Below are 27,236 nucleotides of genomic sequence, written 5' to 3'. Positions count from 1 at the left end.
ATTCAGGATCGGGGTAAATTTAACAAATTGCCAATCAGTATGCCACTGAACGAACTCTAATCTGAGAATACAATGACTTCCTGCTGATTCAAACCACCTTCCTGGAAAGATACACTTTTGAAACACATGATTACGTATTTAATGGATCATGCTTGAAGCAGCGCTGGTTGGTACTAACTCAGTGAGAGTCTTAGGACTTCATAGTTGGCTGAATAAAGACATATTTTCATTATTTCTAGGGTACCAGTATTTTCCTCACATTATTTACCCTAATTTTGGACAACAATGCTGGTGCAGAGTTTACAATCTGAATTTCCTGACAATTCCTGTGTTTTCCCATCCTATCTCCTCCAGAGGAGATAATACCTATTTCAAATAAAGATAAAATCAGTATTTATCTCACCTACACATTGTTAGAATTCCAGGATATTACTGTGTCTCACAGTTTAGATTACATGCTATATTTGTTTTCAAAAAATTTTTTTGGCATGTGCGTGCGTGCGCATCTGTGCGTGTGTGTCCGTGCGTGTGCGCGATGATGTCTTTTTCAAGCCTTTACAAGGCGCGGAGCGAGAGAGAGACTGTGTGGTGAGCCACTCCTCAAACAGACATTTTCGCAGTATTTTTCCCTTTTTACTTTACGAGGTTGAGTTGCGATCTCGACACTCAACCCGGCACGGATGGAAAGCATACTTGGGAGTGGTTCCGACTGGATTCGAACCCAAGAACCTCCATTCCGGGATCTGGCACTGATGTCATTGCGCCATCAGCCGGCCCTACATGCTATATTTGAACAAATTTCTTGATGAGTGGAAGGTTAGCTATATTAAGTAAATGATTTAATCAGCTTGCAGGTAGCACTAATCATTGAGGTTTAATTGTATTTGTCAGAGTAGCAAGATTTATTCCAACAACATTCTTTTTGTTTAGCAAGTTATCACATTTACAATAAGTTTTAACAGTGAGTGCATTTCATTGTGTTTGTATAAAGATATTTGCAGATGTCTGATTAAAACTGGTCAATTTGGTATAGTTATAATAGGTTCTAATTGATATAATCACATTGGAAACATCTTCCAGACACAACCATCCACCTTTAAGACCAGAGCAGGTAAAAGTCTTCCAGCTGTGATGACTTGATTAGATATCAAAAAGCTCAAATGCAACTTTTCACCCCAAAATTTATTGATATCAGAAAAATTGTTTACAATCAGGTTTTGAAATTGGGGAACACCGTTAACCGCACGTATGCATCTGCCTGATAGCTTTGTGAGAAAATGGTGTCTTGCAGAAGATGTACTTCTGTAAGCAACAAGTTAACATTCTAGGCCTAAACCTGAAGTGCAGCTACCAATTTTCAGGGCTTTCTTGCCAGCTGATACCTTGGTCAACTAACCTGGCAGGTGTGTGCATTATGTACTCATATACATAAAAAAAGGTCATGTCAGAAAGGGACTCTCCATTCCCATTCTGACATGTCTGCCATGGCCTCCTCTACTACCATGATGAGGCCAAACTCAGGCTGGAGGAGCAACATTACATATTACGTCTGAGTAGCCTCTAATCTGATGGCATGCACATTGATTTCTCCAACTTCCAGTAACTTCTTCCCCCTTCTCATTTTTTAATTCCACATTCTGGTTACCCTCTTAACTGTTTCTCACTCTTCATCACCTTCCTCTGATATCCCTCCTGTTTCCCTTTCTTCCATGACCAAGTCCTCTCCTATTCGATTCCTTCTTCTTCAGCCCTTTATCTATTCCACCTATCGCCTCCCAGTTTCTTAATTCATCCCTTTATCTATTCCACCTGTCCTTTCCTAGCTTCTTACTTCATCCCCTTCCCCCATCTTCCCCTTCACCTGCTCTCACCTATCAATTTGTACTCCAACCCTTCCCCCCACCTTCTTATTCTGGCTTTTGCCCCCACCGCTGATGAAGGGTCTCTACCAGAAAAGCAGACTGTTTATTCCCTATCAACACACAAAATGCTAGAGGAAATCAGCAGGCCAGGCAGCATCTATGAAAATGAATAAATAGCCAACGTTTCGGGCCGTTTCAGGACTGGAAAGGAAGGGGGAAGATGCCAGAATAAAAGTGTGTGGGGGGGAGGGGAAGGAGGACTAGTCAGAAGGTGATAGGTGAAGGCAGCTGAGTGGGAAAGGTAAAGGGCTGGAGGCCAGGCTGTGCTGTTGGAGAGAAACTTTCAAACAATGTCACACATGGATGACCCAGCCCATTCTGTTTCAGTCAGTTGCCTGACTTGCAGAGTGTTTCTAGAAATTTCTGGCTTACAAGATTCTTCACTAATCTTACTTACTTATGAACAAAGAAAACTACAAGTTGCCTCTTGGCTGTATTAATTTATCTGATCCCCAATTCTTATCTATGATCACATTTTGTCTAATGCTCCACTGCTCTGTGCCACTTAATTTACTCTTTCCTAAATAAGTTGCATCCGATAATTTGAACAAGTCTGTACTTAGAAGTATTTTTTTAAAAAAGGACCATAATTTTACCTCTCCCATCAACTCAATTGGTGCCCTCCTTTCTTCCTCTTTATTGCCCTCATCACCATTCTCCTCTTCACCATCACTTAAATTAACATCAGCTTTGTAGTCTTCTAAAGTCCTGTTCACGTTACTTGTGGTTGCTATGTCATATGATTCAATAGTATTTGCAGAGGTCTCCAAAGCTTTTGCTTCTTTAGTATCTGAATTTAGATTCATCTTGAAATCTGCAATAAAGACAAAGAAAAGTAGCATGAAAAATGAAGCTCAGTGTTTAGTTCTTGTTAAAAATATTTTTAAAAAGTGATTTAGAATCTTGCAATGTTTAAATTTAGTACGATAAACATCAGCAAGTGTCATCTGATAAATTATTTTACTTTTTTGTTCTCCATAAATGCCTAAACAACTAGAGGCTGAAATAATTTCATCATACTGATAGTATGGTTGAACCCAAAGCTGTCATCATTCCAACATGTTTACTCCCACAGAGCATTCGGGATATGAACTCTAGCTGGTTGGTCTTTGTGCATCAAAAAAAACAACTGGCATTATCATAGCTTTGATATTCTAATTCAGATAACTTCATTTTTAGAACAGAAAGAATTTGGAATCTCTCCTTTAAGCCATTACAACTCCCTCTTCTTTTCCCTCTCCAAGCACACCTGTGTATTTTCTGTACCACATCTCAGATCCAGCATGTGGTCCCAGTCACTCTTGGGCTGCCAGCTCTTGGCCACACTTTTTTTCACTTTCTGGTAACCTTCTAATGATCATCTCTCAGCCCCAGCATTCCCAGCCTGACATTCAATGCTTTTCCTGGCACTAATGTAAGCCCACAACCTGGCTCCACTCTCATTGCCAAATGTAGCCCAGTTCCTCACAATACTTCTGTTCTCATTCCAGCCCTGCTCTAGTACCCTAAATGGTACCAGTAGTTCACAATTTAGCAGAGAAAACAAAAAAAAAGTTGTTAAAATGGTGACAAATATCAAATTAATATTTCATTGAAGAAATAAACACAAAATACTCTGCAGATGCTGGGGTCAAAGCAACACTCACAACATGCTGGAGGAACTCAGCAGGTCGGGCAGCATCCATGGAAATGATCAGTCAACGTTTTGGGCTGGAACCCTTCATCAGGACTGAAGAGGGAAGGGGCAGAGGCCCTATAAAGAAGGTGGGGGGAGGGTGGGAAGGAGAAGGCTGGTAGGTTCCATCTGAAAAACCAATAAGGGGAAAGATAAAGGGGTGGGGGCGGGGAAGCAGGGAGGTGATAGGCAGACTGAAGAGGGAAGGGGCAGAGGCCCTATAAAGAAGGTGGGGGGACGGTGGGAAGGAGAAGGCTGGTAGGTTACTGAAGAGAGAAGGGGCAGAGGCCCTATAAAGAAGCTGCCTATCAGCTCCCTGCTTCCCCTCCCCCACCCCGTTATCTTTCCCTTTACTGGTTTTTCACCTGGAACCTACCAGCCTTCTCCTTCCCACCCTCCCCCCACCTTCTTTATAGGGTCTCTGCCCCTTCCCTCTTCAGTCCCGACAAAGGGTTCTGGCCCGAAACGTTGACTCATCATTTCCACGGATGCTGCCCGACCTGCTGAGTTCCTCCAGCGTGTTGTGCGTGTTGCTTTCATTGAAGAAGTTAACTGTTCTGAATAGAAGAGGTAGAAATTTCTAGAACAAATTTGCAGTCTTGAAGGAACTGATGTGAAGTGGTGAGAGCTTGAATAGAACCCTGAAACAATCCTGATGTTTTAAAAGGCAACAAATCTGTTTCAATTAGCTAAAATGTTATTAGATTAATCAAAAAATGTAGACACCTTATGATACAATTGTGTAAAGAAAGATTAATTAATAGAGATCTTTCTTTGAAACACTTTATATTTTCAGAAGAGTATCAGTGGAGAATTCCAAATTCATTTTAAAACCATTGAAATTGGAGGTAGAATAAAGGACTTACAATGAAATTGGTTGAAAACTGAACACAAGTGTAATATCAAGCTAGGACCAGTGGGTGGGGGGGGGGGGGGGTTTAGTAAATTACGTTCCAGAGTGATTAGTGCTATAATTCCAATGAATATTATTCACCATTACAATAGAACTAAGCACAAGTTCCTCATATTTGGTTCTAATATTGTTTTAAGGAAATCAATACAGGTAAAGGATATAGTGAGATAAAATTACAATGTAATTTTGTTTTCCAGTTGGAGAAAGAAATTAATATTTAAATTTAACACCAACAAATGTAAATTATTCCATGACTAAATAGACAAGATTAAGGATTAAAGAGATTTAGAAACAAATCTAACTCATTCCAAAGGAATTATGAACTAAATCACAATGGAAAAAGAGCTTTGATCAGCGACCAATCTGGACATTAGAAGTTTCGAGAGGAGGGGATTTTATTCAGGTCCACTGCTCGAGTAGAAAAGGCAGCAGCAGGTCGCCACAGTGAAAAAGAGCTTTAACCAGCGACCAATCTGTGTTGGGATTGATTCGCAAGAGCAGTTTAAAGGAAAGCACAATGGCCATTGTCACAGCAGCCGTCGTCTCAGTGGACAGAGTCAGAGTGGTGATCTTAAAGCTTTAGCTCTTCGAGGCTTCAGCAAAGAGAAGCTTCAGTCTGGAAAAGCAAAGGAAAGAAGAGCTCAAGGTTAAGTTTATTTTTCCCTTTCCTTCTGTACATCTACTCAGCTAGAACAGTGGAGATGCCAGACAGGATAGTTGAATGCTCCTCTTGCGGGATGTGGGAAGGTAGGGAGACCTCCAGTGTCCCTGATGACCACAATTGTGAGATGCATCCACGTTAAGGCGTTGGAGCTGGAACTGGATGAACTCCGGATCATTAGGGAGGCTGAAAGGGTGATAGATAAGACATAGAGAGAGGCAGGACACAGGAAACTGGGTGACAGTTAGGAAGGGGAAAGGGGTCAAGAGCCAGTACAGGGTAGCCCTGTGGCCATCCCCCTCAACAACAGGTATATCACTTTGGATACTGTTGTTGGAGGGGGTAACCTACAGAGGAAAGTCAGAGTGGTTGGGTCTCCGGTACTGAGTCTGCCTCTGTGACTCAGAAGGGAAGGTGGGGGGGGGACCAGGCATGCTGTGATGATAGGGGATTCATTAGTTAGGGGAATGGACAGGAGGTTCTGTGGGTGAGAACGAGATTCCCGGATGGTATGTTACCTCCCAGGTGCTAGGGTCTGAGATATCTCAGATCGAGTACTCAGCATTCTTAACTGGGAGGGTGAACAGCCAGAAGTCGTGGTCCATATAGGTACCAATGACATGGATAGGATGACTGACGAGGTTCGGCATAACGTGTTCAGGGAGTTAGGTGCCAAGTTAAAGGGCAGGAACTCCAGGGTTGTGACCTCAGGAAAGTGTTTCGGAAGGCATAAGATAATTACATCCTGGGAAGGCAGAAGTATTCTAGAGGCAAGATGACACAACCGTGGCTAACAAGAGAAATCAAAGACAACATAAAAGCCAAAGAGAGGGCATATAATAGAACACAAATTAGTGGGAAGTTAGAGAATTGTGGGAAGCTTTTAAAAACCAACAGAAGGCAACTAAAATAGTTATCAAGAAGGCAAAGATGAAGGTAAGCTAGCCAATAACTTTAAAGAGGATACGAAAAATTTCTTCAGATACATAAAGTGTAAAAGAGAGGCAAGAGTGGATATTGGACTGCTGGAAATGATGCTGAAGAGGTAGAAATGGAGGACAAGGAAATGGCAGATGAATTGAATAAGTATTTTGCATCAGTCTTCAGTGTGGAAGACACTAGTAGTGTGGTGGAAGTTCCAGGTGTCTGGGGTCATGAAGTGTATGAAGTTACCATAACTAGAGAGAAGTTTCTTGGTATACTAAAAGGTCTAAAGGAAGATAAGTTATGTGGACCAGATAGTGTACACACCAGGGTTTTGAAAGAGCTGGCTGACAAGATTGTGGAGGCATTAGTAATGATCACAAGATTCTGGAATGGTTCCGAAAGATTGGAAAATTGCAAATGTCGCTCCACTCTTCAAGAAGGGAGAGAGGCAGAAGAAAGGAAACTATAGGCCAGTTAATCTGACCTCAGTGGTTGGGAAGATATTGGAGTCAATTATTAAGTTTGAGGTCTCAGGGTACTTGGAGGCATATGATAAATAGGCCATAGTCAGCATGGTTTCCTCAGGGAAAATCTTGCCTGACAAATCTATTGGAATTTTTGAAAAAATAATAAGGATAGACAAAGAAGAATCGGTTGATATTGTGTACTTGGGTTTTCAGAAGGCCTTTGACAAGGTGCACCACATGAGGCTGTTTAAAAAGATACGAGCCCATGGTATTACAGGAAAGACTAGCATGGATAAAACAGTGGTTTATTGGCATGAGGCAAAGAGTGGGAATAAAGGGAGCCTCTTTTGGTTGGCTGTCAGTGACTAATGGTGGACTAATGGACCGATTCTTTGTACGTTATATGTCAATGATTTGAATGATGGAATTGATGGCTTTGTTGCAAAGTTTGCAGATGATATAAAGATAGGTGGGGGGAGGACAGGTAGTTATGTGGAAGTAGAGAGGTTACAGAAGGACTTAGATTAGAAGAAGGGGAAAAGAAATGGCAGATGGAATACAGTGTCAGGAAGTGTATGGTCATGCACTTTGGTAGAAGAAAGGAAAGGGTTGTCTATTTTCTAAATGGAGAAAAAAATACAAAAAAAAAGAGGCACAAAGGGACTTGGGAGTCCTTGTGCAGAATTCCCTAAAGATTAATTTGCAGGTTGAGTCTGTGGTGAGGAAGGCAAATGTGATGTTTGCATTCATTTCAAGAGGACTAGAATATAAAAGCTAGGATGTGATGCTGAGACTTTATAAAGCACTGGCGAGGCCTCACTTTGGACAATTGTGAGCAGTTTTAGGCCTATTTTCTTTTTGTACTGAAAATGGAGAGGATTCGAAGGATGTTCAGAAAAATGATTCCAGGATTGAATGGCTTATCATATGAAGAGTGCTTGATGGCTCTGGGCCTGTAGTCACTAGGATTCAGAAGAGTGAGGGGTGACCTCATGGAAAGTTATTGAATGGTGAAAGGCCTTAATTGAGTGGATGTGGAGCAGATGTTTCCTATAGTGGGTGAGTCTAAGACCAGAGGACAAAGCCTCAGAATACAGGGGCATCCTTTTAGAATGGAGATGAGGAAGAATTTCTTTAGCCAGAGAGTGAATCTGTGGAATTCTTTGCTACAGGCAGCTGTGAAGCCCGTCTTTATGTATATTTAATGCAGAGGTTGATAGATTCTTGATTGATCAGGGGAAAAAGCAGGAGATTGGGACTGAGAGGAAAACTGGATCAGCCATGATGAAATGATGGAGCAGACTCGATGAGCCAAATAGCCTAATTCTGTTCCTATATCTTGTGGTCTTGTGGTCTACGGCAGTGGTCCCCAACCACCGGGCCGCAAAGCACGTGCTACCGGGCCGCGAGGAAATGATATGATTTGGTGATATGAAATGATATGAGTCAGCTGCACCTTTCCTCATTCCCTGTCACGCCCACTGTTCAACTTTAACGCACACAAGGTCATCAGTGACCCAAGACGCAAATGACCCAAGATGTGTAAAGGAATGGGTCCGTGACCCATTTGCGAATGTCCCCGGTGAATCATCCATGTCAGCGCGGGAAAAAGATCAACTCCTCGAGCTTGCAACTGACGGTGGGCTGAAAAGTATGTTTGACATAACATCTCTGCCGGCATTCTGGATCAAAGTTAAGGCTGAATATCCTGAGATAGCCACGAAAGCACTGAAAATGTTGCTTCCATTTCCAACATCATATCGCTGTGAAGCGGAGTTTTCTGCAATGAATGCAACGAAAACTAAATTATGGAATAGACTGGACATAAGGAACCCCCTTCGAGTATCACTGTCTCCCATCACCCCTCGATGGGACCATCTTGTTGCAGGAAAACAAGCCCAGGGCTCCCACTGATTCAGCGATACTGGTGAGTTGCAATGATTTTATCTGTTCATACGAGGAAAATATGCACTGTGTGTTTAATATCCAAATGTTACTTAAAATGTTATGATGCTATTGACTTATAAGTGACTTATAATTCAGTGGTCCCCAACCTCTGGGCCGCACAGAATGCAGCGGTACAGCAGTAGCCAGAATGCACCAAGCACATCTTTAAGAAAAAAGCCGAAATAAACAAGCTAATTAATTAGGTGCCGCCCGGCACGTAAATGTCGGCCCAGATCAGAGGCGATTGCCGATTGCATCGCTGCATTCTTCATGGCAATGTATCGGTCCGCGGCCCGGAGGTTTGGGACCACTGTTATAATTGATTTATAGACAACAGACAATAGGTGCAGGAGTAGGCTATTCAGCCCTTTCAGCCAGCACCACCATTCACTGTGATCATGGCTGATCATCCATAATCAGTACCCTTTTCCTGCCTTCTCCCTATATCCCTTCACTCTGCTATCTTTAAGAGCTTTATCTAACTCTTTTTTGAAAGAATCCAGAGAATTGGCCTCTACTGCCTTCTGAGGCAGAGCATTCCACAGAACCACAACCCTCTGTGTGAAAAAGCTTTTCCTCAGCTCCGTTCTAAATTGTCTACCCCTTATTCTTAAACTGTGGCCTCTGGTTCTGGACTCCCCCAACATCAGGAACATGTTTCCTGCCTCTAGCGTGTCCAATCCCTTAATAATCTTATATGTTTCAATCAGATCCCCTCTCACCTTCTAAATTCCAGAGTATACAAGCCCAGTCACTCCAATCTTTCAACATATGACAGTCCTGCTATCCTGGGAATTAACCTCGTGAACCTATGCTGCACTTCCTCAATAGCAAGAATGTCCTTCCTCAAATTTGAAGACCAAAGCTGTACACAATATTCCAGGTGTGGTCTCACCAGGGCCCTGTACAACTGCAGAAGGACCTCTTTGCTCTTATCAACACACATCAAAGTTGCTGGTGAATGCAGCAGGCCAGGCAGCATCTCTGGGAAGAGGTACAGTCGATGTTTCGGGCCGAGACCCTTTGTCAGGCACTACACAACCTCCACAAATCAACTGGCAGTGACTTGTAACCAAAATGCTGCCAGCAGAAATGAAAGCTTGCCCAGGTGTACACTTCCAACAGCTTAATCCAAAGCAAATAATTTACATTTTTACAGAGCCAAGGGAGAAATTATTGAGAGTGAGGACCAGTTCCCCCAGACAGAATAGAGTGGTGGTGGAGGATCCATGAGATTCATAAACCTGCCTGTCCAGGTAGAATCATCGTTTCTGCTTGTTCCTGCCCACCGAACGCGTATCTACATACCTTGACTCTGTTCTATTCCTCCTGGTTCGGTCCCTTCCTACCTACATCCATGACACTTCACACACTCTTGATCTTTTCAACGGCTCCAAGTTCCCTGGCCTTGATTGTCTCATTTTCACTTTGGATGTCCAGCTCCTCTACACCTCCATTCCCCCCCCCCCCTTCAGGAAGGCGTCAAAGCTCTCCGCTTCCTTCTGGACACCAAACTCAACCAGTTCCCCTCCACCACCACTCTCCTCCATCTAGCGGAACTGGTCCTCACTTTCAATAATTTCTCCTTTGACTTCTCCCACTTCCTTGTATTCTTTTGAAGCTAATACAAAATAATTTTCAAGAAGTTTCTCCACTTCTTTTGAATTGCTTTTGTTGTAGGTCTATTACATCATCATAATCACACTGCTTACTGTGTGATTACTAAAAGGACTCAGTTTATCCTGTTTTGATCAGACATTATAAGGAACAAGATAGTCAAATGATGGGGAATAATATTGTCGAAATGAGGTAAGCTAGGATGTATGAATTACTGTAGATCCATTGAAAATAGAAGCTGTATCTTGAATACACTTTATTGAATTTTGAAGTTTAGTTGTAATTCTATATGCTCTACAAAGCACCACCATGGGTTCTTCTATACTCAACCCAGCACCATCAACCTGTTTTTTTACTCTCCACTCATCCCATCTGCTAATCACCCAAAAGTCCTCCCACTGACACCTACCCCACTGTTCCCACCTGCCCTCTGCACCTTTCTCACTTGATTACATGCCCCTCTAAGATCAAATTCCTTCCTCTCCTATCAGATGTCCATCTTCAGTCTCTCTTGAGCCATTTCCCAGCTTCTGTCACTATTTCAACTCTCCTTGCCTTGAAATACCTTTCACACCCTGCACCTGGATCTACCTCTTGCTCCACCCCTTTCCTCTATCTTTTTGTACCAGCTGTCTCTCTTTATCTTTCAGTTCAGATGAGGGATCCACTTCCCTTCATAGATGCTGCCTGATTCATTAAGTTCCTCCAGCATCTTGAACATTCCAGGATCTGCAGTCTCCTGTGAGTCCATCCAGGGTTATACACTGATTGATTTACCATGAAATTACTCCACATATTCACAATGGGCACGAGAAACGCACAATAGATGAATGCTTCTGCTATCAGTCTCCCTAACACTTAATGCCACGTTCAGGACATATCTGTTTTGTCACTTAACCTTCTGGTTAGTTGTATACTCATGGACCCATCTTTCAACACTGAAACAAAAAGAGTATATTTTGGGCGTCTGGAGTTTGTACAAACAGACACCAGTACTGAATATTCAAATGGATTCTTCTAGTTGGGATGTGTTACCATTGTAATACGTACTTCTGTAAAGTTACCTGCCCATATTCAAAATTTTTAAGTTGGTAATTATAGCAACTGAAACTGTAGTTAATCGTTTATTGTCTTCTTTGTGTTGAAGAAGTATAAAACATCATGTCAGGCAAGTAAGATTCTCTCTCTTGAAGGTTTGATGTGTGAATAAAGATTTTGATATTTCCCATTTACAGCTTCCATGTGGCTCAGTTTTAGTCGGTCACAACAAGCAGTAGTTCTACTCACTGCACATCTGTGCTGCGTTATCTAGTAGTGCAGGAAAGTGGTGGTTAAGTAAAAGATCAGCCAAAACCTTCTTGAATGGAAGGGCAAGCACAAGGGCCCACATAGACTATTCCATTTTACATTCTCATGTTCATCTATGACTTTTATTGTAGAAAGGTTGAAACAAGGGGTGAAGAATTTGTCAGTAAACGTACAAACAATAGGTAAAGCACATCTGTTGCAGAGTGTAGAATTCTTAGTCCCTTTACTTTAAGCAAAAATATATTTACCTTGGTAAGTATCCAGTGCAAACTCACCAGACTGATCACCAGATGAATTGTTTACTTTTGAGGAGACACTGAGTAGGATTAGCTGACACAGCAAAGATTAGAACAATGTGAGAGGTTATCTCATTGATACACTAGGTAAATGCTAAGGGACATTTCCCTGGGAAGCCTTGGAATAAGATAAAGAACCAAACATGTTAGTTTCCTCAATTAAGAGATCACCACTTTGCAAGCATTACAGATAAGTTGTTTCATTGGAGAGTGCCCAAGTCCCAAAGAGAGATCCAACCACACTTAAATGGTGAAGCTGGTGGAAGATGTTGTCACATCACAATGTAAGTGGAGGCAGCAGAAGACTGCAGTAGTAAAGGGACCAGAGTTGTCTTGCATTCCATGCCACTGAAGTCTGACTCTGATCTGTAGAGGACCATGTGGTGGCTGCCCATGCATCAGCCTTGCCACATTAAACAAAGTCACACACAGGCATTCTCCATTAAGGAAATCCATCCCAACATCTTGGCTATGTGGATCCCAGATCAGCCACTAAAGTCACCCGATGAGAATCCCTTCCTCACGACTGCTACTACTACTACTACTGCTCAAGTACCAGGATCTCTGGAAGGGCTGAAATAGGAGGACAAATATTATGTCTCTTCTGTCTGAGCAGGAATGTGGGCCACAATGACTTGGACAGTACTGTCTCTTCAGAATACTGAAAGGAGACTTGATAGAGATTAACAAATGCGTTTGATGGTGGCATCATGTCAGACACGAAAGAGAATGTGGAGACTGATAGAATAAGTGGGAAAGGGGAATGGCACTTTTAGTCTAGATGGGAGGGCCTGCAGTGAAAGAAGTGCAAGAAACAAAACAAACTTGGTTAGGATATAATGTATAATGGGAGGGAAAACAAGGCTGAAGGAAAATAGTAGTCATAGTCATAGTCATACTTTATTGACCCCGAGGGCAATTGGTTTTCGTTACAGTTGCACCAACCAAGAATAGAGTATAAATAAAGCAATATAAAACCATAAATAATTAAATAGTAATATGTAAATACCAGGAAATAAGTCCAGGACCAGCCTATTGGCTCAGGGTGTCTGACCCTCCAAGGGAGGAGTTGTAAGGTTTGATGGCCACAGGCAGGAATGACTTCCTATGACGCTCAGAGTTGCATCTCGGTGGAATGAGGAAAATATATTGGGAGCACTAGTGTAAAAGATGACCAAAGAGATATGACAGCATTGGAGGAGCTGAGGGAATAAAATGCAGTAAGTAAAGCCAAGGTAGTGGTGGAATCCTTGGATTTATAATTGACAATGACAGCTAACCTATTCTTGGAAGTAGAGACAGAGAAGTTGAAAAGCGGTGGAAACTGGCAGCAAAGGCAGTATCCATCATTAAGGACCTTCACCACCCAGGATACATCCTCTTACTACAGTTGGGGAGTAAGTACGGGAGTGTGCAGACACACACTCAATCTCTTAAGAACATCTTCGTTTTGCCATCAGATTTCTGAATGGTCCATGAATCCTGTTATTTCGCACAATTTTAATTTTTATTGTACCTTATTATAATTTTTGTTTTGCACTGTGTTGCTGCCACAAGACAGCAAATTTCATGACATATGCCAGTAATAATAAACTTGATTCTGATAATCCAAGAGAGTTATGCATGAGTGCAAGAATCAGCACCAATACAGTCACCAATCAAAGAAGTAAAGAAGGCAGCGTGAAGTAGAATTGAAATGAAGAATATTCCGCAAAGACATAGGCACAACGTGAACTAATACTGCCTTTCATTATACATTTTAGTTTTGTGGTCAGTTATTGATGCGGAGGGAAATAAGGTGTGTTACAGAGCTGGCATTCAGACTTTGCAAGGTAGGGATTAACCTGCCAAATACCAGCAGCTATGCTTTCATCAGCAGGCTTGTAAATAGTATTAAGTGTAGACCCAGCATTGAGCAATGTGCTGCAGATTGAAAGGAAACTGATGAAAACAGTGGATGCACAACCAGGAGTTTTGAACAAGGGTGTTATTTGCCCAAAGTGTGGCAAAGTCACGCGTGCCTTTAATTAGAGGCCTTCATTTTAGACTATGTACACAATCCCCAATGTCAGGCCTTTCAGAGGCACCACTCCTTGAAGATGTCTTGGATACTGTGGAGGCTGGTACCAATGACAGAGCTAACTAATTTTACAATTTTCTGCAACTTATTTTGATCTTGTGCAGTAGCCTCCCCATGCCAGTTGGTAATGCAGCCAGCCAGAATGCTCTCCACAGTACATTTGTAGAGGCTTTTGAGTGTTTTAGTTGACAAACCAAATCTCCTCAAACTCCTAATGAAATATAGCCGCTGTCTTGCCTTCTTTATAGCTGTATCAATATGTTGCATCCAGTTCAGGTCCTCAGGAACTTGAAATTGCTCACTCTCTCCATTTCGGATCCTTTGATAAGGATTGGTTTGTCTTCCCTCATCTCACCCTTCTTGAAGTTCATGGTCAGCTCTTTGGTCTTGCAGACGTTGAATACAAGGTTGTTGCTGCGACACCACTCAACTAGCTGGTACATCTTGCTCCTGTACTCCCACTGGTCTCCATCTGAGATTCTGCCAACAATGGTTGTACCGCCATAAGATGCTATTTGAGCAATGTCTAGACACACAGTCATGGGTGTAGAGACAGTAGAGCAGAGGGCTAAGCACATATCTCTGTGGAGTGCCAATGTTAATTGTCAGCAAGTGGGGATGTTATTTCCAATCCACACAGACTGTGGTCTTCTAATCAAAACCATTCCTTTGATTATGGATTCATAAGATAGGGACCGTACAAATCTTGTTCTTTCACACAAGCTCATCATTTATTATATTAAGAATTAATTGGATGAAGATTTCACTCATGGCCAGGTCCACTGAATGACAGCTCTTCTTTACTTGGAAGTCGATGACGACTGCTGGTACTCATTCTCAGTTGAAAACAAGTCATTCTACCTGTAGCTCTTAAGTTCAATGCAAGACACCCAAAGTTCAAAATTTGGAGTACATTTATCATCAAACTATGTATACATTATATAACCCTGAGATTTGTCTCCTTGCAGGCAGCAAGACAAGAAACCCAAAAGAACCTATTTAAAATAAAGGCCAACAAACACCCAATGTGCAGAGGGAGAGAAAAAACACAAATTGTGGAAACAATAAAAGTAAGCAACAGCATTCAGAACAAAAATGAGTCCATAGACACAAAGCCTGGAGCAGGCCCACAGTTTCAGCAGTCGTTCCTCACTCTAGGACCCAGGCCCTTTAAAAGTTAGTCATTGTTTGTTTATTGTCACTTTTTAATATACTGCCTTTAATTGGAGTTCCACTTCAATTTTGAATGAAATGTATGCTTTACCTCTTCCTGACATTATTAATTTGACTTGTCACACTATTCTCCCACCCACACACTTTCTCTTTTCTAAGTTTTTCCCTTTCTAATTTTTTTTCTACCAGAGCTTTTTCCTTCCTCTACATTATTGAATTACTGAATATTGGCCCCAGTGAGATTCAAGCAAAGCTGATCTGAATGGACCAGCTTCCACTTTGCCCAGTACTGGTACTATTGCTCCATGAACTGAAGCTAATTTCTCTCTCACTAATCTGTGAGTCACATGTTCAACTTACTGATCTTATGCCAATTTGCACATTGATCAGGAAGTAATCCAGACAGTGTCATCTCTTTGGCTCTGCTTTTTAATTTAGTTCACAGCAGCAAAACTATTTCTTTAATCCCAACTATGGTTTAGTCACTTTGCTCAGTCTCCTTGCAGTTTCTGCTCTAGTCCATGCAGGTTGCAATAATCTCATGCCTGCTGGACAAGTGCAAGGGCTGAGATGTCTCATCAATGCTACTATCTGGATCCCCATACATGACTCACTCATAGTCACACACACACTCTTGACTGACCAATTCTGCTATATTTAACTTCAGAAGTGTGTGTACGCCTCTGAATAAATTGTCCAGGCATCACTATGCCTAAATCTCAAATTTTGGCTCATTAACTCTGTCACTGTTCTTTATATAGCAAACACTGCAGATGGCATCATCATGAGTCATGGAGGTTTCCATCAGCCAACGCATACTAATCTGCAGACAGCCTGATGACTTAAATTTAGTTCTTTAACTGTAGGGTTATCCTGTTGTTCTTGCATGACAGTACACGTTTGGTTGACATGACATTCAGTGAGCATAGTGAGCATGTTTGATTGGAGAGCATCACTGACAGTATGAGCAAGGAAGGAAATTCAGTTGATAGAAATTGAGCAATATTATGATCAAGGGAGCAGGAGGTGGCCTCAGAGACAAAACATGTATGAAGAGTAGAATGGGAGACGAAGGAACATCATAATTAAGAGGGAAAAGCTGTAAAAGAAACTTCTAAGAAGACCATTAGATAGAGGAAAAAATAACTTTGGCTCCAACTTGGCCCTGACTCTTAACTAGTGGACAATTCTGACTGTGTAAATATACATTTTGCTAATTCAAACAATAACTGGTATAAATTGTTATAGATACATCAATTTAAGTTCACACATGCCTGAGGGAAAGACAGCAATAGAGTTGCTGGAATTTTCGGCATGGAGAATGGAAATGCAAATGTTATTTACTTGTAACAGCTAGTATTTATTCAAACCCTAAGATCTACAGCTGGTGAATATTTGTATAAATGCTACCCTTTTAAATTGCAACCTCTCCTGAGTACATTTTGCCAAATCAGGCTCAATCAAAAAGCACAAAGTAAAAGCATTTAACATAACATTGTATTGAATGAACATAAATAATACAAATACTGTACTTAAATCTCATACCTAGGCAAGATCTATATTACCTACTCTGTGTTGCTGAAGTTAACAATGTAACATTTCACCAGAGGCAAGAAAATCATAGCTTCTGGACCAAGTATTTCATAAATGCCTGCCAATGCCTGTAAAAAAAAATAATAATTTATGTTTTCTTTAAAAAATGTTATAAAATTCTTACCCCCTACAGAAGTGTGGGCACGTGGCCAAGTGGTTAAGGCATTGGACTAGCGACCTAAAGGTCATGAGTTCGAGCCCCAGCCGGGGCAACGTGTTGTGTCCTTGAGCAAGGCACTTAATCACACATTGCTCTGCGACAACACTGGTGCCAAGCTGTATGGGTCCTAATGCCCTTCCCTTGGACAACATTGGTGTTGTGGAGGGGGGAGACTTGCAGCATGGGCAACTGCTGGTCTTCCATACAACCTTGCCAAGGGCTGCGCCCTGGAGAGTGAAGACTTTCCAGGCGCAGATCCATGGTCTCACAAGACTAATGGATGCCTTTACTTTACAGAAGGGGCATCTTTTCTGCCAGATAGTGCCTGCAAGAACACAGTATGACAGCTACAAAACCTCTCAATACACCTCCTTGAAATGTCACAGATTCAGCTTAATAGCAGCTATCAATTATTTCCAGTAATTTCTCTGTATGTTTAGCAAGATTTACCAAGAATAAGCCATTCATTTCATCATAACATAAAACACTCCAAAGAATGCAAAATTGGGCAAATTCACCCACAAGTCCCATCAGCCTTATCTCTATGATGAACTCTTACGTAGAACATAGAATAATACAGCACAATACAGGCCCTTCAGCCCACGATGTTGTGCCGACCCTCAAACCCTGCCTTCCATATAACCCCCCCACCTTAAATTCCTCCATATACCTGTCTAGTAGTCTCTTAAATTTCACTAGTGTATCTGCCTCCACCACTGGCTCAGGCAGTGCATTCCACACACCAACCACTCTCTGAGTAAAAAACCTTCCTCTAATTTCCCCTTTGAAATTCCCACCCCTTACCTTAAAGCCATATCCTCTTATATTGAGCAGTGGTGCCCTGGGGAAGAGGTGCTGGCTATCCACTCTATCTATTCCTCTTAATATCTTGTATACCTCTATCATGTCTCCTCTCATCCTCCTTCTCGCTAAAGAGTAAAACCCTAGCTCCCTTAACCTCTGATCATAATGCATACTCTCTAAATCAGGCAGCATCCTGGTAAATCTCCTCTGTACCCTTTCCAATGCTTCCACATCCTTCCTATAGTAAGGTGACCAGAAATGGACACAGTACTCCAAGTGTGGCCTAACCAGAGCTTTATATAGCTGCATCATTACGTTGCGACTCAAACTCTGTCCCTCGAATTATGAAAGCTAACACCCCATAAGCTTTCTTAACTAACCTATCTACCTGTGAGGCAACTTTCAGGGATCTGTGGACATGTACCCCCAGATCCCTCTGCTCCTCCACACTACCAAGAGTCCTGCCATTTACTTTATACTCTGCCTTGGAGTTTATCCTTCCAAAGTGTACCACCTCACACTTCTCTGGGTTGAACACCATTTGCCACTTTTCAGCCCACTTCTGAATCCTATCAATGTTTCTCTGCAATCTTCAACAATTTTCTACACTATCTACAACACCACCAACATTTGTGTCGTCTGCAAACTTGCCAACCCACCCTTCTACCCCCACATCCAGGTCGTTAATAAAAATCACAAAAAGTAGAGGTCCCAGAACAGATCCTTGTGGGACACCACTAGTCACAATCCTCCAATCTGAATGTACTCCCTCCACCACCACCCTCTGCTTTCTGCAGGCAAGCCAATTCTGAATCCGCCTGGCCAATCTTCCCTGGATCCCATGCCTTCTGACTTTCTGAATAAGCCTACCGTGTGGAGCCTTGTCAAATACCTTACTAAAATCCACATAGATCACATCCACTGCACTACCCTCATCTATATGCCTGGTCACCTCCTCAAAGAACTCTAACAGGCTGGTTAGACACGATCTGCCCTTCACAAAGCCATGCTGACTGTCCCTGATCAGACCATGATTCTCTAAATGCCCATAGATCCTGTCTCTAAGAATCTTTTCCAACAGCTTTCCCACCACAGACTTTACTCTCACTAGAATAGGTCCTTTGAGCCTTAGGGTATAGATGGTCTTTACAATTCTGAAGAATCTGTTTACACTGTGGCAGTCACCTGTTGGTGGATCTTCTGCAATATTTCTATCCACAGCCTGTAGCTAAGTTTGCAATTTTTTTGGCTCTCAGCCTTCATATTCTTGTAGATCTGTATTTTCTCCTTTCTTTTATGGCATGGATCCCAAATTTTCACTTCATCCTTGCAGAGGGGTCATAAATCATCTCTGTATCATCCCAATTTTAATGGTGTCCAAGAACACCCCAGTCTTCCTAGTTCCTGTATATCCTCGTGGAGTTCTTTAAATCAGCTGCCAGAACCCAACAGCCTCTTCACAGGTAACAATTATGGAAGACACAGAGGCTCATCAAGTGCAGTAGGTACTGCAATTCCTGTTGGTTAATGCATTGAATGAACAAAATCATTATACACTAAACAAAAACAGTACATTAGCTTACTGGAGTCCTCTAGTATTGCATCAGATGTTCATACAAAGAAATTCAGCTTATCCCTTCATTCTTTCTTTTTCCATCCAAGCTACTCTTTCTAAATCTTTCTATCCATTTGTATGAGGCATTACTTGCTTTCAAAGTTCAGCACGAAAAAATGAATTTGAATAAAATAAACTTTACATTTGTTCGTTCTTTTCTCTCATGGGTAATAGAATATGTGACAAGTGTGAGTAATTTGCGTTAACCTTTAAAAACAATCAAAACCTGGCAAATATAATTGGGTGCATTTAAAGTTCATGTAATGTTCAAAATAATGCAGTTGGTAGAAAAGTAATTTCTCTCCCTCACACCCACCTCTTCCCCAGTTTAATTTATGTTTTGAATGCAAAAAGCCACAACATGTATCTGGTGTGACCATCACAGCTACTTAGAAAAATAGTGAGCAGAAACTGTTTAATTTACAACTAGAGCTCTAAAGCTGAGTTAATGTTACTAATGCATCTGAATACGAATTAACCACATTGCACAATCTGAATACAGCTTTGAGACACCATTATCTTCTAAGTGTATGGTTGGTAATTGGTTTAGTATTGTCATATGTACTGAGAGTCAGTGAACATTTCTTTTTTGTACGTCCTCCAGACAGATAATTTTGAAATGTAAGTACATCAAGGTAGTACAAAGGGAAAAGCAATAACATAATGAAAACAAAAGGTTCAAGAAACATTGAAAGAAGCTGACATCCAAAAGTATAAGTTTTAAAATACTCTCTGAAAAAAAATAATCAAAGAGCAACTTGGTAAAATTACAGAATTGTAGAAATTTATACCACAGCTTAAGACTATTTGGCCCATACTAATGTAATTCTAATTCACCTTTAGTTCTTGGTCCATGACTTTGTAGTTTATGGCACAGTAAGTACTTTACAATGCAGGCAACATTTCTTTCAGGAAGTGGGCTCTGGGTACCTATCATCTTCTGGGTGAACAAAATCCTCTTTAATCTCTATTCCTCTGCAAATAACTTTTATTCCCTCTTTTAGAAACCATAGTAACTACAGCACAGACTTCTGCTGACTGACCCCGCTGTCAAGGAAAGTTAGTCCTTCCTATCAATCTGCTTGGACTTTCTCAAATTTCCCCATTTGTTCCATTGAAATCTACCCAACCTATCCAAATGTTTCTCCCAGCTAAAATTCTCCAGCCCTCGCAAATGCTCATAAATCTCTGTAACCACTCCAACCCTATCATTTTCTTGCTGTAAAGTTTTTCATTGCTCCTTGCCAAATGTAATAACATGACAATAAATTTGAATTTGACCTTGATAAATTTCCTCTTATATTCTACATAAGCTAACAAAATAATCAATTCAATTAATTACACTAATTAATTACTTATCTTCAGGAATAACTTAATCATAGAACAGTGTGGAATAGCAACAAGACCTTTCAATGACGATTACCCTGACCATGATGAAAAATTAAACTCATCCTATCTGCCTGCACATTATTCATATACATCTATTCCTTGCATGTTCATGTGCTTATCCAAATACCTCCAAATGTTGTCACGTGACCTGCAAGAATGAATATTGTCACGTGATCGGCAACAATGAATTATCAGTTGAGACAGATTTTATAAAAAACAAACAAACATTTATTAAACTCTGCTCAACAATAGCGAAAAATATTCAAACGACTAACTTAACCGGAAGTTAACTGTTATACGGCAACTCTGGAACAGTTCTTAAAAGGGTAAATATGAAAATAGTTCTTAAAGTGGTAAATTCGAAAGTCCAAGTGATTTACACAGTCAATAAGGAGAGACTTCTCTGGAAACGGATTTCTTTGAAGACGTGACGTTACTGCTGATTCTCCAAAGGGTTCACGACAAAGGAAATAGGACGGCTTAAAGGAACTGACCTTTTCCTGGCGAGGGGACACTGCACAAACTTCCCTGCTCTTGCAGGAGTTATCTCAGATACAGGTCACCACTTCTGAATGAATGCTCGATAAGGTCGATCCTCTATAAAACTGCCGAACGACTCCAGCTTTATTCCGATCCTTTAGGTTCCCGTCCTTTAATAAGGTCTCCACTCTCCAATACTACTGTAAAGGTAAATCAAAGATACACCAACAAAGCTGGCAGCAATTGGTGAAACTGCCGGCACAACGATTTTACCTTATAATAGAAAATAAAACTCTGTTTTAAAACGAAACTGCGTCATGAGACAAATATGCAGCATAATGGAGTAACTAACGAAGTAAACAACAACTCAACTGAAGTGTCACACCAGGGGTCTCCTTTATACCTGTTGAGAACAGGTCATCATGTGACCTCATACTGGTGGGAAAATTACATCATGTGACCTCCACAAGACCATTATGTCATGCTCATAAAACAGTCACAAGATACCCACGGGGTATGTAGCAATATAGAATTGAGTCAGGTTTAAAAAAACAAACATAAACATTTATTAAATTCTGCTCAACAATAGCGAAAAGAATTCTAACGACTAACTTAACCGGAAGTTAACTGTTATGCGGCAACTCTGGCACAGTTCTTAAAGTGGTAAATTCCAAAGTCCAAGTGATTTACACGGTCAATAAGGAGAGGCTTCTCTGGAAATGGATTTCTTCAAAGACGTGACATTACTACTGTTTCTGTCCAAAGGATTCACGACAAAGGAAATAAAACGGCTTAAAGGAACTAACCCTTTCCTGGCGAATGAACACTGCAAAAAACCTTCCTGATCTTACAGGGGTTATCTCAGATGCAGGTCACTATTTCTGAACGAAGATTCAATAAGGTCGATCCTGTATGAAACCACCAAATGACACCAACTTTACTCGATCCTTCAGGTTCCCGTACTTTAGTAAGGTCTTCACTCTCCAAAACTAGACTTACAATAGAAAGTAAAACTCCACTTTAAAACGAAACTGCATCATGAGACGAATACGCAGCGTAACAGAGTAACTGACGAATTAACTGATGCACTAAACCACGTAACAACAGGGGTTTCCTGTTCTATACCTGTTGAGAACATGTCATCACGTGACCTCACACTGATGGGAAAATTACATCAGCCCTTCACAAAACCATTACATCATGCTCACAAGATACTCAATTAGATCCTCGTCATAAGACAGTCACAAAATACCCACGAGGTATGTAACAATGCCACAATTATATCTGCTTTCCATTATCCCACCTGGCAACACATTTCAGATACCTAAAACTCGATATATAAAAAAAACTTGTCTTGCACATGTCTAAACTTTCCCCCATCACTTTAAAGTATTTGATATATCAACCCTGTGAAAAGACTCTAACTATCTACACTATTTAAATGTCTCTCATAATTTTATATACTTGTATTAAGTTGCCTCCTCAGCCCTTGATGTTCCAGAGGAAATGATTCAAGTTTGTCTGACCTAGACCTTTGCTAATACACTCTAACCGTGTAACATCCTTGCGAACCTCTTCTGTTTCCCCTCCAGACCACTGCACCCCTCCTGTAATGCAGTAATTAGAACTGCACATACAGTGGCATGCAAAAGTTTGGACACCCCTGGTCAAAATTTCTGTTACTGTGAATAGCTAAGCAATTAAAGGATGAACTGATTTCCAAAAAGACATAAAGTTAGAGATGACACATTTTTTAAATATTTTAAGCAAGAAAACTTTTTTATTTCCATCTTTTACAGTTTCAAAGTAACAAAAAAGGAAAAGGGCACGAAGCAAAAGTTTGGGTACCCTGCATGGCAGTACTTAGTGACACCCCCTTTGGCAAGTATCACAGCTTGTAAATGCTTTTTGTAGCCAGCTAAGAGTCTTTCATTTCTTGTCTGGGGGATCTTTGCCCATTCTTCCTTGCAAAAGGCTTCTAGTTCTGTGAGATTCTTGGACCGTCTTGCATGCACTGCTCTTTTGAAGTCTATCCACAGATTCTCAGTGATGTTTAGGTCAGGGAGCTGTGAGGACCATGGCAAAACCTTCAGCTTGCCCCTCTTGAGGTAGTCTTTTTTTTCTTTATTAATCTTTTTATTGATTAAAAAAACATAAATACAATCAAGAGGAGAATTAGTTCAAATACATATATCAGTAACCAAGATTAAAATAGACATTGCCAAAATCATAGATATTGTTAAACTAGTATAAAATATATAATAAACAAAAAGAAAATAACAATTCTCTTCTTACCAGTTTAAAAGGAGAAAGGGAAAAAAAACATTGGGTTTTAAATGAAAAGAAAAAAAAACTATACTATATTAAACAAAGAACAAACTAAATGAAAAAAAGGGACTGGGCAGTCCATTTTGAGGATACGACCAAAAAAAGAAGAGAAAAAGTCTTTCTGATCAAATCTAAAACTTCGAAAAATAGATTGAAAGAGTAATAAATCCAATTAAATGAAAATACCGTATAAAAGGTCGCCATGTTTGCTCAAATTTAAAGGATGTATCAAATGTCTGACTTCTTAATTTGCTCTAAACTTAAACAGGACATAATGGAGGAGAGCCAATAAAAGACCGTAGGTGGATTAGAATCCTTCCACTTCAATAAAATAGCTCTCCTAGCCAGTAAGGTCGAAAAGGCTATCATACGTTGAGTGGAAACAGGAATATTTCCTGCTTCCGATGGGATAATCCTAAAAATTGCTGTAAGCAAATGAGGTTGTAAATCCAGATCCAAAACTCTTGATAGTGTTTTAAAAACACCTCTCCAAAAGTTATCTAGCTTTATACAAGACCAATACATATGAGTTAAAGTGGCCAGCTCAGTATTACATCTGTCACAAATAGGATTAATATTGGAGAAAATATGCGCTAGTTTATCCTTTGACATATGGGTTCGGTCCACTACCTTGAACTGTATCAAGGAATGACGGGCACAAGTAGATCAGTTATTAACTGAATGAAAAATTTTACTCCATTTGTTATCTGAAAATGACTCTTGAAGTTCCGATTCCTAAGCGTGTTTAATTTTATCATTAGATATCATTCGTAAACTCAATAATCATTTATAAATGATAGCTATCAACCCTTTTTGAAATGGTTTAAACTGAAAGAGAACATCTATCATATTAGGTGGATAAGCAGAAGGGTAATTTGGTAACAAACCACGTAAAAAATTCCTAATTTGTAAATATCTAAAAAAGTGTACATTAGATAAATCATATTTATCCGCTAACTGAGAAAAAGACATTAAACAGTCTTGAGGCAGTTTATCGTGGATTTTGAGGTCTGTTTAGGATCATTATCCTGTTGTAGAAGCCATCCTCTTTTCATCTTCGGCTTTTTTATAGATGGTGTGATGTTTGCTTCCAGAATTTGCTGGTATTTAATGGGATTCATTCTTCCCTCTACCAGTAAATGTTCTCCGTGCCACTGGCTGCAACACAAGCCCAAAGCATGATCGATCCACCCCCGTGCCTAACAGTTGGAGAGGGGTTCTTTTCATGAAATTCTGCACCCTTTTTTCTCCAAACATACCTTTGCTCATTGTGGCCAAAAAGTTCTATTTGAATGTTTCAAAGGAATATCTGAACAAGCCTGATGCATTTTGGAAACAAGTCCTGTGGACTGATGAAGTTAAAATAGAACTTTTTGGCTGCAATGAGCAAAGGTATGTTTGGAGAAAAAAGGGTGCAGAATTTCATGAAAAGAGCATCTCTCCAACTGTTAGGCACAGGGGTGGATCGATCATGCTTTGGGCTTGTGTTGCAGCCAGTGGCATGGGGAACATTTACTGGTAGAGGGAAGAACGAATTCCATTAAATACCAGCAAACTCCGGAAGCAAACATCACACCGTCTGTAAAAAAGCTGAAGATGAAAAGAGGATGGCTTCTACAACAGGATAATCATCCTGAACACACCTCAAAATCCACAATGGACTACCTCAAGAGGCGCAAGCTGAAGGTTTTGCCATGGTCCTCACAAGTCCCCTGACCTAAATATCATCGAGAATCTGTGGATAGACCTCAAAAGAGCAGTGCATTCAAGATGGTCCAGGAATCTCACAGAACTAGAAGCCTTTTGCAAGGAAGAATGGGCGAAAATCCCCCAAACAAGGATTGAAAGACTCTTAGCTGGCTACAAAAAGCGTTTACAAGTTGTGATACTTGCCAAAGGGGGTGTTACTAAGTACTGCCATGCAGAGTGCCTAAACTTCTGCTTCGTGCCTTTTTCTTTTTTTGTTATTTTGAAACTGTAAAAGATGGAAATAAAAAAGTTTTCTTGCTTAAAATATTAAAGAAATGTGTCATCTTTAACTTTATGCCTTTTGGAAATCAGCTCATCTTTTACTTGCTTAGCTATTCACAGTAACAGAAATTTTGACCAGGGGAGCCCAAACCTTTGCATGCCACCGTAATTCTACAAATGTGGCTTAACCAAAGCTGCAACATGATTTCCTCACTTTTATAATCAATGCCCCAAACAATGAAGGCAAATACCTGTCTGCCTTCTTTATAACCCAATCTACTTTTGTTGCCATTTTCAGGAAGTTATGGACATGCATCCCAAAATTCCTCTGCACATTAATGTTCCTAAGGGTTTTGTCATTAAATTTTTGTCCTCTCACATTTGACCTCCCAAACTTCAACATATCATACCTTGATGCTGCCCTCTCCCACATCTCCATTTCCTGGACATCCACGCTCACTAAGCTAACAGTGAGGGCTAAACCTAATGTTTCCCACCACCCTAACAGGGATAGAGTTCCTATTGCCCTCCCTACAACCCCTTGAACCTTCACATCCAACACATTATACTCTGCAACTTCTGCCATTTTCAATGGGATCTTACCATGATACACATCCTTAACACCCCCCACCCACTCCCCACATTCTGCAAGGAATGCTCCCTCTGTGATTCCCTTGTCCATTCATCCCTCCCCACTAATCTCCCTCCTGGCATGTATCCCTTCAAGTGACAGAAATGCTGCACCTACCCATTCACTTCCACTCTCACCTCCATTGAGGGCCCCACACAGTACTTCTAGGTGAGGCAACACTTCACCTGCAAATCTGTTGGGGTCGTCTACTGTATCCGATGCTCTTGATACAGCCTCCACTATGTTAGTGAGACCTGACTTAAGTAGGGAGACCACTTTGTCGAGCACCTCCGCTCCATCGGCAAAAAGGTGGAGTTTCCCAGTGGCCTACATTTTAATTCTTATCTCCATTCCTATTCTGACATGTTGATCCATGGCTTCCTCTTCTGCCACAATGAAGCCACTCTTAGGGTGGAGGAGTAACACCTTATATTCTGTCTAGGTAACCTCCAACCTAATGCCATGAACATTGATTTCTCCTTCTGGCAATTTTTTTGTCCCTCCTTCTCTCCTCCTATTCACCACTCTGGCCTCTTACCTCTTCTCCTCATGTGCCTATCAAATCCCCATGGTTCCCCTCCTTCTTCCATTTTCCCATGGCCCACTCTCCTCTCCTATCAGATTCCGGTCAACATTTCCAGTCAAGATGACACCTGCGTACAATGGTCCTTTGGTCGACATATTCTGGAGAGATCATGGAGCCAGCTTTTACACTTCTTTTATGTCTTTTATGTTTGTTTCTCATCTTGAATGTGATTCTGGAACTGTTGGAGACTATGTTTTGCTGAATGGAGATTGTTCGGGTGCTTCAGGGCTCTGCTGTCTCCGAGATTCCGGGAGGCAGAAGCAGTGTGGCGAGAAAGCTGCCGGATGGTGTGTAAGCCAGTGTTTGACCCTATTTTGCCGATTATAGTTTACATTGTTAATTAGAGCAACAAGGGCAATTGAAATAACAAGGCAGAAGTTTGGAGATCCAGCGCTCTGCAGTCTCTGAGGGGATTCCAAGAGCCAGAGGCAGCACGCATGAACCTTATAGCTGGCAGGCTGCAGGACAGGATGCAAACAGACGTTTGGCTCCATTTCACCGATTAAAGCTCCCATTGTTCTCCGACTGAAGCAAAAAGGGTGAATGAAGCATCAAAGTGAGTGTGGAGGGTGAGCACCAGCTGCCTGTCTTCTGAATGCTCCGTTACGCTACCAGACAGGGGAGAGTCTGCCACTGTGAAGAGTGTTGCCCAAGTTTTTTTCTGCATTTTAGATACGGACTTGGACTACAAAA

The 27,236-nt window shown here is 41.0% G+C and overlaps 1 protein-coding gene across 1 annotated transcript in view; it reads right to left on the bottom strand.

Moving 5' to 3' along the window:
- The window catches only part of erich2 (glutamate-rich 2), a 132,791-nt gene that overhangs the window by 38,435 nt on the left and 67,120 nt on the right, over positions 1 to 27,236 (bottom strand). The window contains exon 2 of the mRNA XM_063050116.1: positions 2,519 to 2,736. Coding sequence (XP_062906186.1) covers positions 2,519 to 2,728 — 210 coding nt within the window. The 5' untranslated portion in view covers positions 2,729 to 2,736. The remainder of the gene's footprint in view (positions 1 to 2,518; positions 2,737 to 27,236) is intronic.

The sequence above is a fragment of the Mobula hypostoma genome, chromosome 6, assembly GCF_963921235.1.
Source record: "Mobula hypostoma chromosome 6, sMobHyp1.1, whole genome shotgun sequence".
Taxonomy (NCBI): Eukaryota; Metazoa; Chordata; class Chondrichthyes; order Myliobatiformes; family Myliobatidae; genus Mobula; species Mobula hypostoma.
This window is presented reverse-complemented; position numbering and strand designations above follow the sequence as displayed.